This window comes from Taudactylus pleione, unplaced genomic scaffold, assembly GCF_031769625.1.
Source record: "Taudactylus pleione unplaced genomic scaffold, aTauple2 ptg000863l, whole genome shotgun sequence".
Lineage (NCBI taxonomy): Eukaryota > Metazoa > Chordata > Amphibia > Anura > Myobatrachidae > Taudactylus > Taudactylus pleione.
In genome coordinates, this window is record NW_028285265.1 from 352,004 (window position 1) to 371,142 (window position 19,139).

Genomic DNA, 19,139 nt, shown 5'->3' on the forward strand with positions numbered 1-19,139 from the left:
CGGAGTACACCGGTCACACAGTCCTATGCCATAGTCACACCCGAGCACTGCCTCTGCCCCTCATCTCACTGCCCGCGGTACACCGGTCACACAGTCCTATGCCTTAGTCACACATGAGCACTGGCTCTGCCCCTCATCTCACTGCCCGCGGTACACCGGTCACACAGTCCTATACCACAGTCACACCCGAGCACATGCTCTGCCCCTCATCTCACTGCCCGCGGTACACCGGTCACACAGTCCTATGCCTTAGTCACACCCGAGCACTGGCTCTGCCCCTCATCTCACTACCTGGGGTACACCGGTCACACAGTCCTATGCCATAGTCACACCCGAGTACTGCCTCTGCCCCTCATCTAACTGCCCGAGGTACACCGGTCACACAGTCCTATGCCACAGTCACACCCGAGCACTGGCTCTGCCCCTCATCTCACTGCCCGCGGTACACCGGTCACACAGTCCTATGCCACAGTCACACCCGAGCACTGGCTCTGCCCCTCATCTCACTGCCCGCTGAACACCGGTCACACAGTCCTATGCCATAGTCACACCCGAGCACTGGGTCTGCCCATCATCTAACTGCCCGAGGTACACCGGTCACACAGTCCTATGCCACAGTCACACCTGAGCACTGGCTCTGCCCCTCATCTCACTGCCCGGAGTACTCCGGTCACACAGTCCTATGCCACAGTCACACCCGAGCACTGGCTCTGCCCCTCATCTCACTGCCCGCGGTACACCGGTCGCAAAGTCCTATGCCTTAGTCACACCTGAGCACTGGCTCTGCCCCTCATCTCACTGCCCGCGGTACACCGGTCACACAGTCCTATACCACAGTCACACCCGAGCACTGGCTCTGCCCCTCATCTCACTGCCCGCGGTACACCGGTCACACAGTCCTATGCCTTAGTCACACCCGAGCACTGGCTCTGCCCCTCATCTCACTACCCGGGGTACACCGGTCACACAGTCCTATGCCATAGTCACACCCGAGTACTGGCTCTGCCCCTCATCTAACTGCACGAGGTACACCGGTCACACAGTCCTATGCCACAGTCACAACCGAGCACTGGCTCTGCCCCTCATCTCACTGCCCGCGGTACACCGGTCACACAGTCCTATGCCACAGTCACACCCGAGCACTGGCACTGCCCCTCATCACACTGCCCGGGGTACACCGGTCACACAGTCCTATGCCACAGTCACACCCGAGCACTGGCTCTGCCCATCATCACACTGCCCGGGGTACACCGGTCACACAGTCCTATACCACAGTCACACCCGAGCACTGGCTCTGCCCATCATCACACTGCCCGGGGTACACCGGTCACAGTCCTATGCCATAGTCACACCCGAGCACAGGCACTGCCCCTCATCTCACTACCCGGGGTACCCCGGTCACACAGTCCTATGCCACAGTCACACCTGAGCACTGGCTCTGCCCCTCATCTCACTACCCGGGGTACACCGGTCACACAGTCCTATGCCATATTCACACCCGAGCACTGGCTCTGCCCATCATCTAACTGCCCGAGGTACACCGGTCACACAGTCCTATACCACAGTCACACTCGAGCACTGGTTCTGCCCCTCATCTCACTGCCCGGGGTACACCGGTCACACAGTCCTATGCCATAGTCACACCCGAGCACTGGCTCTGCCCATCATCACACTGCCCGGGGTACACCGGTCACACAGTCCTATACCACAGTCACACCCGAGCACTGGCTCTGCCCCTCATCTCACTACCCGGGGTACACCGGTCACACAGTCCTATGCCATAGTCACACCCGAGCACTGGCTCTGCCCATCATCTAACTGCCCGAGGTACACCGGTCACACAGTCCTATACCACAGTCACACTCGAGCACTGGTTCTGCCCCTCATCTCACTGCCCGGGGTACACCGGTCACACAGTCCTATGCCATAGTCACACCCGAGCACTGGCTCTGCCCATCATCTAACTGCCCGAGGTACACCGGTCACACAGTCCTATACCACAGTCACAACCGAGCACTGGCTCTCCCCATCATCTCACTGCCCGAGGTACACCGGTCACACAGTCCTATGCCACAGTCACACCTGAGCACTGGCTTTGCCCCTCATCTCACTGCCCGGAGTACACCGGTCACACAGTCCTATGCCATAGTCACACCCGAGCACTGGCTCTGCCCCTCATGTCACTAACCGGGGTACACCGGTCACACAGTCCTATGCCATAGTCACACCCGAGCACTGGGTCTGCCCATCATCTCACTGCCCACTGAACACCGGTCACACAGTCCTATGCCATAGTCACACCCGAGCACTGGGTCTGCCCATCATCTAACTGCCCGAGGTACACCGGTCACACAGTCCTATGCCACAGTCACACCTGAGCACTGGCACTGCCCCTCATCTCACTGCCCGGAGTACACCGGTCACACAGTCCTATGCCACAGTCACACCGGAGCACTGGCTCTGCCCCTCATCTCACTGCCCACTGAACACCGGTCACACAGTCCTATGCCATAGTCACACCCGAGCACTGGGTCTGCCCATCATCTAACTGCCCGAGGTACACCGGTCACACAGTCCTATGCCACAGTCACACCTGAGCACTGGCACTGCCCCTCATCTCACTGCCCGGAGTACACCGGTCACACAGTCCTATGCCACAGTCACACCCGAGCACTGGCTCTGCCCCTCATCTCACTGCCCGAGGTACACCGGTCACACAGTCCTATACCACAGTCACACCCGAGCACAGGCTCTGCCCCTCATCTCACTACCCGCGGTACACCGGTCACACAGTCCTATGCCATAGTCACACCCGAGCACAGGCTCTGCCCCTCATCTCACTACCCGGGGTACCCCGGTCACACAGTCCTATGCCATAGTCACACCCGAGCACTGGCTCTGCCCATCATCTAACTGCCCGAGGTACACCGGTCACACAGTCCTATACCACAGTCACACCTGAGCACTGGCTCTGCCCCTCATCTCACTGCCCGGAGTACACCGGTCACACAGTCCTATGCCATAGTCACACCCGAGCACTGGCTCTGCCCCTCATCTCACTGCCCGCGGTACACCGGTCAAACAGTGCTATGCCTTAGTCACACATGAGCACTGGCTCTGCCCCTCATCTCACTGCCCGCGGTACACCGGTCACACAGTCCTATACCACAGTCACACCCGAGCACTGGCTCTGCCCCTCATCTCACTGCCCGCGGTACACCGGTCACACAGTCCTATGCCTTAGTCACACCCGAGCACTGGCTCTGCCCCTCATCTCACTACCCGGGGTACACCGGTCACACAGTCCTATGCCATAGTCACACCCGAGTACTGGCTCTGCCCCTCATCTAACTGCCCGAGGTACACCGGTCACACAGTCCTATACCACAGTCACACCTGAGCACTGGCTCTGCCCCTCATCTCACTGCCCGGAGTACACCGGTCACACAGTCCTATGCCTTAGTCACACCCGAGCACTGGCTCTGCCCCTCATCTCACTACCCGGGGTACACCGGTCACACAGTCCTATGCCATAGTCACACACGAGTACTGGCTCTGCCCCTCATCTAACTGCCCGAGGTACACCGGTCACACAGTCCTATGCCACAGTCACACCCGAGCACTGGCTCTGCCCCTCATCTCACTGCCCGCGGTACACCGTTCACACAGTCCTATGCCACAGTCACACCCGAGCACTGGCTCTGCCCCTCATCTCACTGCCCGCTGAACACCGGTCACACAGTCCTATGCCATAGTCACACCCGAGCACTGGGTCTGCCCATCATCTAACTGCCCGAGGTACACCGGTCACACAGTCCTATGCCACAGTCACACCTGAGCACTGGCTCTGCCCCTCATCTCACTGCCCGGAGTACACCGGTCACACAGTCCTATGCCACAGTCACACCCGAGCACTGGCTCTGCCCCTCATCTCACTGCCCGCGGTACACCGGTCACACAGTCCTATGCCTTAGTCACACCTGAGCACTGGCTCTGCCCCTCATCTCACTGCCCGCGGTACACCGGTCACACAGTCCTATACCACAGTCACACCCGAGCACTGGCTCTGCCCCTCATCTCACTGCCCGCGGTACACCGGTCACACAGTCCTATGCCTTAGTCACACCCGAGCACTGGCTCTGCCCCTCATCTCACTACCCGGGGTACACCGGTCACACAGTCCTATGCCATAGTCACACCCGAGTACTGGCTCTGCCCCTCATCTAACTGCCCGAGGTACACCGGTCACACAGTCCTATGCCACAGTCACACCCGAGCACTGGCTCTGCCCCTCATCTCACTGCCCGCGGTACACCGGTCACACAGTCCTATGCCACAGTCACACCCGAGCACTGGCTCTGCCCATCATCACACTGCCCGGGGTACACCGGTCACACAGTCCTATACCACAGTCACACCCGAGCACTGGCTCTGCCCATCATCACACTGCCCGGGGTACACCGGTCACACAGTCCTATACCACAGTCACACCCGAGCACTGGCTCTGCCCATCATCACACTGCCCGGGGTACTCCGGTCACACAGTCCTATGCCATAATCACACCCGAGCACTTTCTCTGCCCATCATCTAACTGCCCGAGGTACACCGGTCACACAGTCCTATACCACAGTCACACTCGAGCACTGGTTCTGCCCCTCATCTCACTGCCCGGGGTACACCAGTCACACAGTCCTATGCCATAGTCACACCCGAGCACTGGCTCTGCCGATCATCTAACTGCCCGAGGTACACCGGTCACACAGTCCTATACCACAGTCACACCCGAGCACTGGCTCTGCCCCTCATCTCACTGCCCGCGGTACACCGGTCACACAGTCCTATGCTTTAGTCACACCCGAGCACTGGCTCTGCCCCTCATCTCACTACCCGAGGTACACCGGTCACACAGTCCTATGCCGTAGTCACACCCGAGCACTGGCTCTGCCCCTCATCTCACTGCCCGCGGTACACCGGTCACATAGTCCTATGCCTTAGTCACACCCGAGCACTGGCTCTGCCCCTCATCTCACTACCCGGGGTACACCGGTCACACAGTCCTATGCCGTAGTCACACCCGAGTACTGGCTCTGCCCCTCATCTAACTGCCCGAGGTACACCGGTCACACAGTCCTATGCCACAGTCACACCCGAGCACTGGCTCTGCCCCTCATCTCACTGCCCACGGTACACCGGTCACACAGTCCTATGCCACAGTCACACCCGAGCACTGGCACTGCCCGGGGTACACCGGTCACACAGTCCTATGCCACAGTCACACCCGAGCACTGGCTCTGCCCATCATCTCACTGCCCGAGGTACAACGGTCACACAGTCCTATGCCACAGTCACACCCGAGCACTGGCTCTGCCACTCATCACACTGCCCGAGGTACACCAGTCACACAGTCCTATGCCATAGTCACACCCCAGCACTGGCTCTGCCCATCATCTCACTGCCCGGGGTACACCGGTCACACAGTCCTATGCCACAGTCACACCCGAGCACTGGCTCTGCCCATCATCACACTGCCCGGGGTACACCGGTCACACAGTCCTATGCCACAGTCACACCCGAGCACTGGCTCTGCCCATCATCACACTGCCCGGGGTACACCGGTCACATAGTCCAATGCCATAGTCACACCCGAGCACTGGCTCTGCCCATCATCTAACTGCCCGGGGTACACCGATCAGAGTGTCCAATGCCATAGTCACACCCGAGCAGTGGCTCTGCCCCTCATCACAGTGCCCGGGGTACACCGGTCACACAGTCCTATGTCATAGTCACACCCGAGCACTGGCTCTGCCCCTCATCACAGTGCCCGGGGAACACCGGTCACACAGTCCTATGTCATAGTCACACCCGAGCACTGGCTCTGCCCATCATCTAACTGCCCGAGGTACACCGGTCACAAAGTCCTATTCCACAGTCACACCCGAGCACTGACTCTGCCCATCATCACAATGCCCGGGGTACACCGGTCACACAGCCCTATGCCATAGTCACACCCGAGCAATGGCTCTGCCCATCATCACAATGCCCGGGGTACACCAGTCACACAGTCCTATGCCATAGTCACACCCGAGCACTGGCACTGCCCCTCATCACACTGCCCGCGGTACACCGGTCACACAGTCCTATGCCATAGTCACACCCGAGCACTGGCTCTGCCCCTCATCTCACTGCCCGAGGTACACCGGTCACACAGTCCTATACCACAGTCACACCCGAGCACAGGCTCTGCCCCTCATCTCACTACCCGGGGTACACCGGTCACACAGTCCTATGCCATAGTCACACCCGAGCATTGGCTCTGCCCATCATCTAACTGCCCGAGGTACACCGGTCACACAGTCCTATACTACAGTCACACCCGAGCACTGGCTCTGCCCATCATCTCACTGCCCGCGGAACACCGGTCACACACTCCTATGCCACAGTCACACCTGAGCACTGGCTCTGCCCCTCATCTCACTACCCGGGGTACACCGGTCACACAGTCCTATGCCATAGTCACACCCGAGCACTGGCTCTGCCCATCATCTAACTGCCCGGGGTACACCGATCAGAGTGTCCAATGCCATAGTCACACCCGAGCAGTGGCTCTGCCCCTCATCACAGTGCCCGGGGTACACCGGTCACACAGTCCTATGTCATAGTCACACCCGAGCACTGGCTCTGCCCCTCATCACAGTGCCCGGGGAACACCGGTCACACAGTCCTATGTCATAGTCACACCCGAGCACTGGCTCTGCCCATCATCTAACTGCCCGAGGTACACCGGTCACAAAGTCCTATTCCACAGTCACACCCGAGCACTGACTCTGCCCATCATCACAATGCCCGGGGTACACCGGTCACACAGCCCTATGCCATAGTCACACCCGAGCAATGGCTCTGCCCATCATCACAATGCCCGGGGTACACCAGTCACACAGTCCTATGCCATAGTCACACCCGAGCACTGGCACTGCCCCTCATCACACTGCCCGCGGTACACCGGTCACACAGTCCTATGCCATAGTCACACCCGAGCACTGGCTCTGCCCCTCATCTCACTGCCCGAGGTACACCGGTCACACAGTCCTATACCACAGTCACACCCGAGCACAGGCTCTGCCCCTCATCTCACTACCCGGGGTACACCGGTCACACAGTCCTATGCCATAGTCACACCCGAGCATTGGCTCTGCCCATCATCTAACTGCCCGAGGTACACCGGTCACACAGTCCTATACTACAGTCACACCCGAGCACTGGCTCTGCCCATCATCTCACTGCCCGCGGAACACCGGTCACACACTCCTATGCCACAGTCACACCTGAGCACTGGCTCTGCCCCTCATCTCACTACCCGGGGTACACCGGTCACACAGTCCTATGCCATAGTCACACCCGAGCACTGGCTCTGCCCATCATCTAACTGCCCGAGGTACACCGGTCACACAGTCCTATACCACAGTTACACTCGAGCACTGGTTCTGCCCCTCATCTCACTGCCCGGGGTACACCGGTCACACAGTCCTATGCCATAGTCACGCCCGAGCACTGGCTCTGCCCATCATCACACTGCCCGGGGTACACCGGTCACACAGTCCTATACCACAGTCACACTCGAGCACTGGTTCTGCCCCTCATCTCACTGCCCGGGGTACACCGGTCACACAGTCCTATGCCATAGTCACACCCGAGCACTGGCTCTGCCCATCATCTAACTGCCCGAGGTACACCGGTCACACAGTCCTATACCACAGTCACACCCGAGCACTGGCTCTCCCCCTCATCTCACTGCCCGCGGTACACCGGTCACACAGTCCTATGCCACAGTCACACCTGAGCACTGGCTCTGCCCCTCATCTCACTGCCCGGAGTACACCGGTCACACAGTCCTATGCCATAGTCACACCCGAGCACTGGCTCTGCCCCTCATGTCACTAACCGGGGTACACCGGTCACACAGTCCTATGCCATAGTCACACCCGAGCACTGGCTCTGCCCCTCATCTCACTGCCCGCGGTACACCGGTCACACAGTCCTATGCCATAGTCACACCCGAGCACTGGCTCTGCCCCTCATCTCACTGCCCGCCTAACACCGGTCACACAGTCCTATGCCATAGTCACACCCGAGCACTGGGTCTGCCCATCATCTAACTGCCCGAGGTACACCGGTCACACAGTCCTATGCCACAGTCACACCTGAGCACTGGCTCTGCCCCTCATCTCACTGCCCGGAGTACACCGGTCACACAGTCCTATGCCACAGTCACACCCGAGCACTGGCTCTGCCCCTCATCTCACTGCCCGAGGTACACCGGTCACACAGTCCTATGCCATAGTCACACCCGAGCACTGGGTCTGCCCATCATCTAACTGCCCGAGGTACACCGGTCACACAGTCCTATGCCACAGTCACACCTGAGCACTGGCTCTGCCCCTCATCTCACTGCCCGGAGTACACCGGTCACACAGTCCTATGCCACAGTCACACCTGAGCACTGGCTCTGCCCCTCATCTCACTGCCCGGAGTACACCGGTCACACAGTCCTATGCCACAGTCACACCCGAGCACAGGCTCTGCCCCTCATCTCACTACCCGGGGTACACCGGTCACACAGTCCTATGCCATAGTCACACCCGAGCACTGGCTCTGCCCATCATCTAACTGCCCGAGGTATACCGGTCACACAGTCCTATACTACAGTCACACCCGAGCACTGGCTCTGCCCATCATCTCACTGCCCGCGGTACACCGGTCACACAGTCCTATGCCACAGTCACACCTGAGCACTGGCTCTGCCCCTAATCTCACTACCCGGGGTACACCGGTCACACAGTCCTATGCCATAGTCACACCCGAGTACTGGCTCTGCCACTCATCTAACTGCCCGAGGTACACCGGTCACACAGTCCTATGCCACAGTCACACCCGAGCACTGGCTCTGCCCCTCATCTCACTGCCCGCGGTACACCGGTCACACAGTCCTATGCCACAGTCACACCCGAGCACTGGCACTGCCCCTCATCACACTGCCCGGGGTACACCGGTCACACAGTCCTATACCACAGTCACACCCGAGCACTGGCTCTGCCCATCATCACACTGCCCGGGGTACACCGGTCACACAGTCCTATACCACAGTCACACCCGAGCACTGGCTCTGCCCATAATCACACTGCCCGGGGTACTCCGGTCACACAGTCCTATGCCATAATCACACCCGAGCACTTTCTCTGCCCATCATCTAACTGCCCGAGGTACACCGGTCACACAGTCCTATACCACAGTCACACTCGAGCACTGGTTCTGCCCCTCATCTCACTGCCCGGGGTACACCGGTCACACAGTCCTATACCACAGTCACACCCGAGCACTGGTTCTGCCCCTCATCTCACTGCCCGGGGTACACCGGTCACACAGTCCTATGCCATAGTCACACCCGAGCACTGGCTCTGCCGATCATCTAACTGCCCGAGGTACACCGGTCACACAGTCCTATACCACAGTCACACCCGAGCACTGGCTCTGCCCCTCATCTCACTACCCGGGGTAAACCGGTCACACAGTCCTATGCCACAGTCACACCCGAGCACTGGCTCTGCCCATCATCACACTGCCCGGGGTACACCGGTCACACAGTCCTATACCACAGTCACACCCGAGCACTGGCTCTGCCCATCATCACACTGCCCGGGGTACTCCGGTCACACAGTCCTATGCCATAGTCACACCCGAGCACTGGCTCTGCCCATCATCTAACTGCCCGAGGTACACCGGTCACACAGTCCTATACCACAGTCACACCCGAGCACTGGCTCTGCCCCTCATCTCACTACCCGGGGTAAACCGGTCACACAGTCCTATGCCATAGTCACACCCGAGCACTGGCTCTGCCCCTCATCTCACTGCCCGCGGTACACCGGTCACACAGTCCTATGCCACAGTCACACCCGAGCACTGGCTCTGCCCCTCATCTCACTGCCCGCGGTACACCGGTCACACAGTCCTATGCCACAGTCACACCCGAGCACTGGCTCTGCCCCTCATCTCACTGCCCGCGGTACACCGGTCACACAGTCCTATGCCACAGTCACACCCGAGCACTGGCTCTGCCCATCATCACACTGCCCGGGGTACACCGGTCACACAGTCCTATACCACAGTCACACCCGAGCACTGGCTCTGCCCATCATCACACTGCCCGGGGTACACCGGTCACACAGTCCTATACCACAGTCACACCCGAGCACTGGCTCTGCCCATCATCACACTGCCCGGGGTACTCCGGTCACACAGTCCTATGCCATAATCACACCCGAGCACTTTCTCTGCCCATCATCTAACTGCCCGAGGTACACCAGTCACACAGTCCTATACCACAGTCACACTCGAGCACTGGTTCTGCCCCTCATCTCACTGCCCGGGGTACACCGGTCACACAGTCCTATACCACAGTCACACTCGAGCACTGGTTCTGCCCCTCATCTCACTGCCCGGGGTACACCGGTCACACAGTCCTATGCCATAGTCACACACGAGCACTGGCTCTGCCGATCATCTAACTGCCCGAGGTACACCGGTCACACAGTCCTATACCACAGTCACACCCGAGCACTGGCTCTGCCCCTCATCTCACTACCCGGGGTAAACCGGTCACACAGTCCTATGCCATAGTCACACCCGAGCACTGGCTCTGCCCTTCATCTTACTGCCCGCGGTACACCGGTCACACAGTCCTATGCCACAGTTACACCCGAGCACTGGCTCTGCCCCTCATCTCACTGCCCGCGGTACACCGGTCACACAGTCCTATGCCACAGTCACACCCGAGCACTGGCTCTGCCCATCATCACACTGCCCGGGGTACACCGGTCACACAGTCCTATACCACAGTCACACCCGAGCACTGGCTCTGCCCATCATCACACTGCCCGGGGTACACCGGTCACACAGTCCTATACCACAGTCACACCCGAGCACTGGCTCTGCCCATCATCACACTGCCCGGGGTACTCCGGTCACACAGTCCTATGCCATAATCACACCCGAGCACTTTCTCTGCCCATCATCTAACTGCCCGAGGTACACCGGTCACACAGTCCTATACCACAGTCACACTCGAGCACTGGTTCTGCCCCTCATCTCACTGCCCGGGGTACACCGGTCACACAGTCCTATACCACAGTCACACTCGAGCACTGGTTCTGCCCCTCATCTCACTGCCCGGGGTACACCGGTCACACAGTCCTATGCCATAGTCACACCCGAGCACTGGCTCTGCCGATCATCTAACTGCCCGAGGTACACCGGTCACACAGTCCTATACCACAGTCACACCCGAGCACTGGCTCTGCCCCTCATCTCACTACCCGGGGTAAACCGGTCACACAGTCCTATGCCATAGTCACACCCGAGCACTGGCTCTGCCCCTCATCTCACTGCCCGCGGTACACCGGTCACACAGTCCTATGCCACAGTCACACCCGAGCACTGGCTCTGCCCCTCATCTCACTGCCCGCGGTACACCGGTCACACAGTCCTATGCCACAGTCACACCCGAGCACTGGCACTGCCCCTCATCACACTGCCCGGGGTACACCGGTCACACAGTCCTACCCGAGCACTGGCTTTGCCCATCATCACACTGCCCGGGGTACACCGGTCATACAGTCCTATACCACAGTCACACCCGAGCACTGGCTCTGCCCATCATCACACTGCCCGGGTACACCGGTCACACAGTCCTATACCACAGTCACACCCGAGCACTGGCTCTGCCCATCATCACACTGCCCGGGGTACTCCGGTCACACAGTCCTATGCCATAATCACACCCGAGCACTTTCTCTGCCCATCATCTAACTGCCCGAGGTACACCGGTCACACAGTCCTATACCACAGTCACACTCGAGCACTGGTTCTGCCCCTCATCTCACTGCCCGGGGTACACCGGTCACACAGTCCTATACCACAGTCACACTCGAGCACTGGTTCTGCCCCTCATCTCACTGCCCGGGGTACACCGGTCACACAGTCCTATGCCATAGTCACACCCGAGCACTGGCTCTGCCGATCATCTAACTGCCCGAGGTACACCGGTCACACAGTCCTATACCACAGTCACACCCGAGCACTGGCTCTGCCCCTCATCTCACTACCCGGGGTAAACCGGTCACACAGTCCTATGCCATAGTCACACCCGAGCACTGGCTCTGCCCCTCATCTCACTGCCCGCGGTACACCGGTCACACAGTCCTATGCCATAGTCACACCCGAGCACTGGCTCTGCCCCTCATCTAACTGCCCGAGGTACACCGGTCACACAGTCCTATGCCACAGTCACACCTGAGCACTGACTCTGCCCCTCATCTCACTGCCCGGAGTACACCGGTCACACAGTCCTATGCCACAGTCACACCCGAGCACTGGCTCTGCCCCTCATCTCACTACCCGGGGTACACCGGTCACACAGTCCTATGCCGTAGTCACACCCGAGTACTGGCTCTGCCCCTCATCTAACTGCCCGAGGTACACCGGTCACACAGTCCTATGCCACAGTCACACCCGAGCACTGGCTCTGCCCCTCATCTCACTGCCCGCGGTACACCGGTCACACAGTCCTATGCCACAGTCACACCCGAGCACTGGCACTGCCCCTCATCACACTGCCCGGGGTACACCGGTCACACAGTCCTATGCCACAGTCACACCCCAGCACTGGCTCTGCCCATCATCTCACTGCCCGGGGTACACCGGTCACACAGTCCTATGCCACAGTCACACCCGAGCACTGGCTCTGCCCATCATCACACTGCCCGGGGTACACCGGTCACACAGTCCTATGCCACAGTCACACCCGAGCACTGGCTCTGCCCATCATCACACTGCCCGGGGTACACCGGTCACACAGTCCTATGCCATAGTCACACCCGAGCACTGGCTCTGCCCATCATCTAACTGCCCGGGGTACACCGATCACAGAGTCCAATGCCATAGTCACACCCGAGCACTGGCTCTGCCCCTCATCTCACTGCCAGGGGTACAACTGCCCGGGGTACACCGGTCACACATTTCTATGCCATAATCACACCCAACCACTGGCTCTGCCCCTCATCTCACTGCCCGGGGTACACCGGTCACACAGTCCTATGCCACAGTCACACCCGAGCACTGGCTCTGCCCCTCATCTCACTACCCGGGGTACACCGGTCGCACAGTCCTATGCCATAGCCACACCTGATCACTGGCTCTGCCCCTCATCTCACTGCCCGGGGTACACCAGTCATACAGTCCTATGCCATAGTCACACTCGAGCACTGGCTCTGCCCCTCATCTCACTACCCGGGGTACACCAGTCACACAGTCCTATGCCATAGTCACACCCGAGCACTGGCTCTGCCCCTCATCTCACTGCCCGGGGTACACCGGTCACACATTTCTATGCCATAATCACACCCAACCACTGGCTCTGCCCCTCATCTCACTGCCCGGGGTACACCGGTCACACAGTCCTATGCCACAGTCACACCCGAGCACTGGCTCTGCCCCTCACCTCACTGCCCGGGGTACACCGGTCACACAGTCCTATGCCATAGTCACACCCGAGCACTGGCTCTGCCCCTCATCTCAATGCCCGGGGTACACCGGTCACACAGTCCTATGCCATAGTCACACCAGAGCACTGGCTCTGCCGCTCATCTCACTGCCCGGGGTACACCGGTCATACAGTCCTATGCCATAGTCACACCCGAGCACTGGCTCTGCCCCTCATATCACTACCCGGGGTACACCGGTCATACAGTCCTATGCCATAGTCACACTCAAGCACTGGCTCTGCCCCTCATCTCACTACCCGGGGTACACCGGTCATAGAGTCCTATGCCATAGTCATACCCGAGCACTGGCTCTGCCCCTCATCTCACTGCCCGAGGTACACCAGTCATACAGTCCTATGCCATAGTCACACCCGAGCACTGGCTCTGCCCCTCATCTCACTACCCGGGGTACACCGGTCATACAGTCCTATGCCATAGTCACACCCGTGCACTGGCTCTGCCCCTCATCTCATTGCACGGGGTACACCGGTCACACAGTCCTATGCCTTAGTCACACTCGAGCACTGGCTCTGCCCCTCATCTCACTGCCCGAGGTACACCGGTCACACAGTCAAATGCCATAGTCATATAATACACAAGGTCAGAGGTAGGACAGCAAACTCACCTAAGCTCTTGGTTTACACCATCTCCATCCGACACAGTCTGGCCGGCGCTCTCATCCTTCGCCTGCGATGACTTAGTCTCTTTGGTAAACATACCGCTCACATCCCGATAAACACACAGAGCGATGACCTTAGATTGCTGGAGAAGAGCAGAGAATGAAGGAGCGACCCAGGAACACAGAGATACGGGGAATGCTGCACTACATGACCCAGGAACACAGAGATACGGGGAGTGCAGTAATACATGACTCAGGCACATGGGGAACCCAGTAAACACAAAAACCCATGTTTACGGGGGAGCCGCCATAGATGACAGACCTGGCACACGGGGGAGCCCCCATAGATGAGAGACCTGGCATACAGGGGACCGCCATAGATGATAGACCTGGCATACAGGAGAACCCCCAAAGATGACAGACCTGGCATACAGAAGAACCCTCTACAGATGACAGACCTGGCATACAGGGCAACCCCCATAGATGACAGACCTGGCATACAGGGGAGCCGCCATAGATGACAGACCTGGCATACAGAGGAACCCCCACAGATAACAGACCTGGCATACAGGGCAACCCCATAGATGACAGACATGGCATACAGGGCAACCCCATAGATGACAGACCTGGCACACGTAGGAGCCTCCATAGATGACAGACATGGCATACAGGGGAACCCCTACAGATGACAGACCTGGCATACAGGGGAACACCCACAGATGACAGACCTGGCATACAGGGGAATCCCCCACAGATGAAAGACCTGACATACAGGGGAACTCCCACAGATGACAGTCCTGGCATACAGGGGAACCCCCACAGATGACAGTCATGGCATACAGGGGAACCCCCACAGATGACAGACATGGCATACAGGGGAACCCCCACAGATGATACACCTGGCATAGCGGGGAGCCCCCATACCCAATAAATCATGAATTTAGTGGAGTACACGGACCGCAGACATGGGGACCCTAAGTACACGCCAGACACACCGGGAAGCTGAAAGACACAACCCTGGAGAAGGGGCAGCTGTGATACTCACATAATGCAGATTGGGTTTCTGAGGCGCTAATCTGTGACTTTTCCCTCCTCCATAGGTGTCGCTTTTCAGTTGGAACATTGACACCTGACCTTCAGCGCTAAGAATAACCACGAATGGATCTGCCACGGCGCAGTGTACGATGGAGGAAGCCGAATCCACAGGAATAAAATGCAGCTGAGTCACTGGAATAAAAAGTAGAGAATTTATATTAAAAAGGGTTTTCATAGGGAACACCGGAAGGTACAATGTCTCCTACACTAACCCTGATACACGGGAAGGTACAATGTCTCCTACACTAACCCTGATACACGGGAAGGTACAATGTCTCCTACACTAACCCTGATACACGGGAAGGTACAATGTCTCCTACACTAACCCTGATACACGGGAAGGTACAATGTATCCTACACTAACCCTGATACACGGGAAGGTACAATGTATCCTACACTAACCCTGATACACGGGAAGGTACAATGTCTCCTACACTAACCCTGATACACGGGAAGGTACAATGTCTCCTACACTAACCCTGATACACGGGAAGGTACAATGTATCCTACACTAACCCTGATACACGGGAAGGTACAATGTCTCCTACACTAACCCTGATACACGGGAAGGTACAAGGTCTCCTACACTAACCCTGATACACGGGAAGGTACAATGTCTCCTACACTAACCCTGATACACGGGAAGGTACAATGTCTCCTACACTAACCCTGATACACGGGAAGGTACAAGGTCTCCTACACTAACCCTGATACACGGGAAGGTACAATGTCTCCTACACTAACCCTGATACAGGGGAAGGTACAATGTCTCCTACACTAACCCTGATACACGGGAAGGTACAATGTCTCCTACACTAACCCTGATACACGGGAAGGTACAATGTCTCCTACACTAACCCTGATACACGGGAAGGTACAAGGTCTCCTACACTAACCCTGATACACGGGAAGGTACAATGTCTCCTACACTAACCCTGATACACGGGAAGGTACAATGTCTCCTACACTAACCCTGATATGCAGGAAGGTACAATGGCCCTCATTCAGAGCCGTTCGCTATTTGCGGTCGTTCCAACAAAAACAAGGGGTGGCTATTCAAATGATCCGTTCGCACATTGCAGTCTGTTCACACCTCTAAGTCTGAACGAGCGAACAAAACATACGCTCGTTTATTTGATAAAAACGCCCCCTGGCCGTTCGCAACATACGTCATGTCCGCTATTTATTAGATTAATCGAGTACATCGTACAGCGTATGAACTGCTCGCTATTCTTGTGGTTGGTTTTTTCAACCGCTATTTTGCGAGCAGTTCTGAGTTAAAAAAAACCAAGTGATGTGGTCAATGACGCTGCTGTATTAATTATGCACACCCTTAAAACGCCCGTTTTGACCTTTAAGCACGCCTGCGGTCGAATTCCACTCCCCGTTTTCAAGCACCTTCCCCTGTTACCACCCACATACGCCTCATTCTGTCACTCAAAATAGCAGGCACTCGCTATATAGCGTAAAAACGATTTTCGGCCGCACTGACTGGTTCGCGCATGCGTACTAAAAACCGTACGCATGCGCAGATGTGCGAACATCGCTCGGAACGAGCGTACTGCCGCTAGCGAGCGGCTCTGAATGAGGGCCAATGTCTCCTACACTAACCCTGATACACGGGAAGGAACAATGTCTCCTACACTAACCCTGATACACGGGAAGGTACAATGTCTCCTACACTAACCCTGATACACGGGAAGGTACAATGTCTCCTACACTAACCCTGATACACGAGAAGGTACAATGTATCCTACACTAACCCTGATACACGGGAAGGTACAATGTCTCCTACACTAACCCTGATACACGGGAAGGTACAAGGTCTCCTACACTAACCCTGATACACGGGAAGGTACAAGGTCTCCTACACTAACCCTGATACACGGGAAGGTACAAGGTCTCCTTCACTAACCCTGATACACGGGAAGGTACAATGTATCCTACACTAACCCTGATACACAGGAAGGTGCAATGTACCTTCCTGTGTATCAGGTCAGTAAGAGGGTTCACAGGAAGAGGCAGGAGAGCCATATATTATAGATCACTCCTCTTACTGACCACTGGTCACAGGAAGAGGCAAGAGAACCATATATTATAGATTTCCTGTGACCAGCGGTCATTAACATGAGTAGAGGCAGGAGAATCATATATTTAAGATCACTCATGTTACTGACCGCTGGTCACAGGAAGAAGCAGGAGAACCATATGTTATAGATCACTCCTCTTACTGACCGCTGGTCACAGGAAGAGACAGGAGAACCATATATTATAGATCACTCATGTTACTGACCGCTGGTCACAGGAAGAGGCAGGAGAGCCATATATTATAGATCACTCATGTTACTGACCACTGGTCACAGGAAGAGACAGGAGAGCCATATATTATAGATCACTCCTCTTACTGACCACTGGTCACAGGAAGAGGCAGAACAGCCATATATTATAGATCACTCCTCTTACTGACCGCTGGTCACAGGAAGAAGCAGGAGAACCATATGTTATAGATCACTCCTCTTACTGACCACTGGTCACAGGAAGAGGCAGAACAGCCATATATTATAGATCACTCCTCTTACTGACCGCTGGTCACAGGAAGAAGCAGGAGAACCATATGTTATAGATCACTCCTCTTACTGACCGCTGGTCACAGGAAGAGACAGGAGAACCATATATTATAGATCACTCCTCTTACTGACCACTGGTCACAGGAAGAGACAGGAGAGCCTTATATTATAGATCACTCCTCTTACTGACCGCTGGGTCACAGGAAGAGGCAGGAAAACTATATATTATAGATCACTCCTCTTACTGACCGCTGGTCACAGGAAGAGGCAGGAGAGCCATATATTATAGATTACTCCTCTTACTGACCGCTGGTCACAGGAAGAGGCAGGAGAGCCATATATTATAGATCACTCCTCTTACTGACCACTGGTCACAGGAATAGACAGGAGAACCATATATTATAGATCACTCCTCTTACTGACCACTGGTCACAGGAAGAGACAGGAGAACCATATATTATAGATCACTCATGTTACTGACCACTGGTCACAGGAAGACCCAGGAGAGCCATATATTATAGATCACTCCTCTTACTGACCGCTGGTCACAGGAAGAGGCAGGAGAACCATATATTATAGATCACTCCTCTTACTGACCGCTGGTCACAGGAAGACCCAGGAGAACCATATATTATAGATCACTCCTCTTACTGACCACTGGTCACAGTAAGAGGCAGGAGTGCCATATATTATAGATCACTCATGTTACTGACCACTGGTCACAGGAAGAGGCAGGAGAGCCATATATTATAGATTACTCCTCTTACTGACTGTTGGTCAGAGGAAGAGCCAGGAGAGTCATATATATTATAGATTACTCCTCTTACTGACTGCTGGTCACAGGAAGATGCAGGAGAACCATATATTATAGATCACTCCTCTTACTGACCACTGGGCACAGGAAGAGGCAGGAGAGCCATATATTATAGATCACTCCTCTTACTGACCGCTGGTCACAGGAAGAGCCAGGAGAGTCATATATTCTAGATTATTCATGTTACTGACCGCTGGTCACAGGAAGAGCCAGGAGAGTCATATATTATAGATTATTCATGTTACTGACCACTGGTCACAGGAAGAGGCAGGAGAACCATATATTATAGATCACTCCTCTTACTGACCACTGGGCACAGGAATAGACAGGAGAGCCATATATTATAGATCACTCATATTACTGACCGCTGGTCACAGGAAGAGACAGGAGAGCCATATATTATAGATCACTCCTCTTACTGACCGCTGGTCACAGGAAGAGACAGGAG

General features: G+C 56.4%; 1 protein-coding gene across 1 annotated transcript in view; it reads right to left on the reverse strand.

The window, feature by feature from the left end:
- Nucleotides 1-19,139, reverse strand: part of CPSF1 (cleavage and polyadenylation specific factor 1) — a 264,399-nt gene that overhangs the window by 103,674 nt on the left and 141,586 nt on the right. Inside the window, exons 20-21 of the mRNA XM_088458900.1 lie at nt 15,261-15,442; nt 14,222-14,358 (exon numbers count right to left, since the gene is read on the reverse strand). Of these exons, the coding sequence (XP_088315026.1) occupies nt 14,222-14,358; nt 15,261-15,442 (319 nt within the window). The remainder of the gene's footprint in view (nt 1-14,221; nt 14,359-15,260; nt 15,443-19,139) is intronic.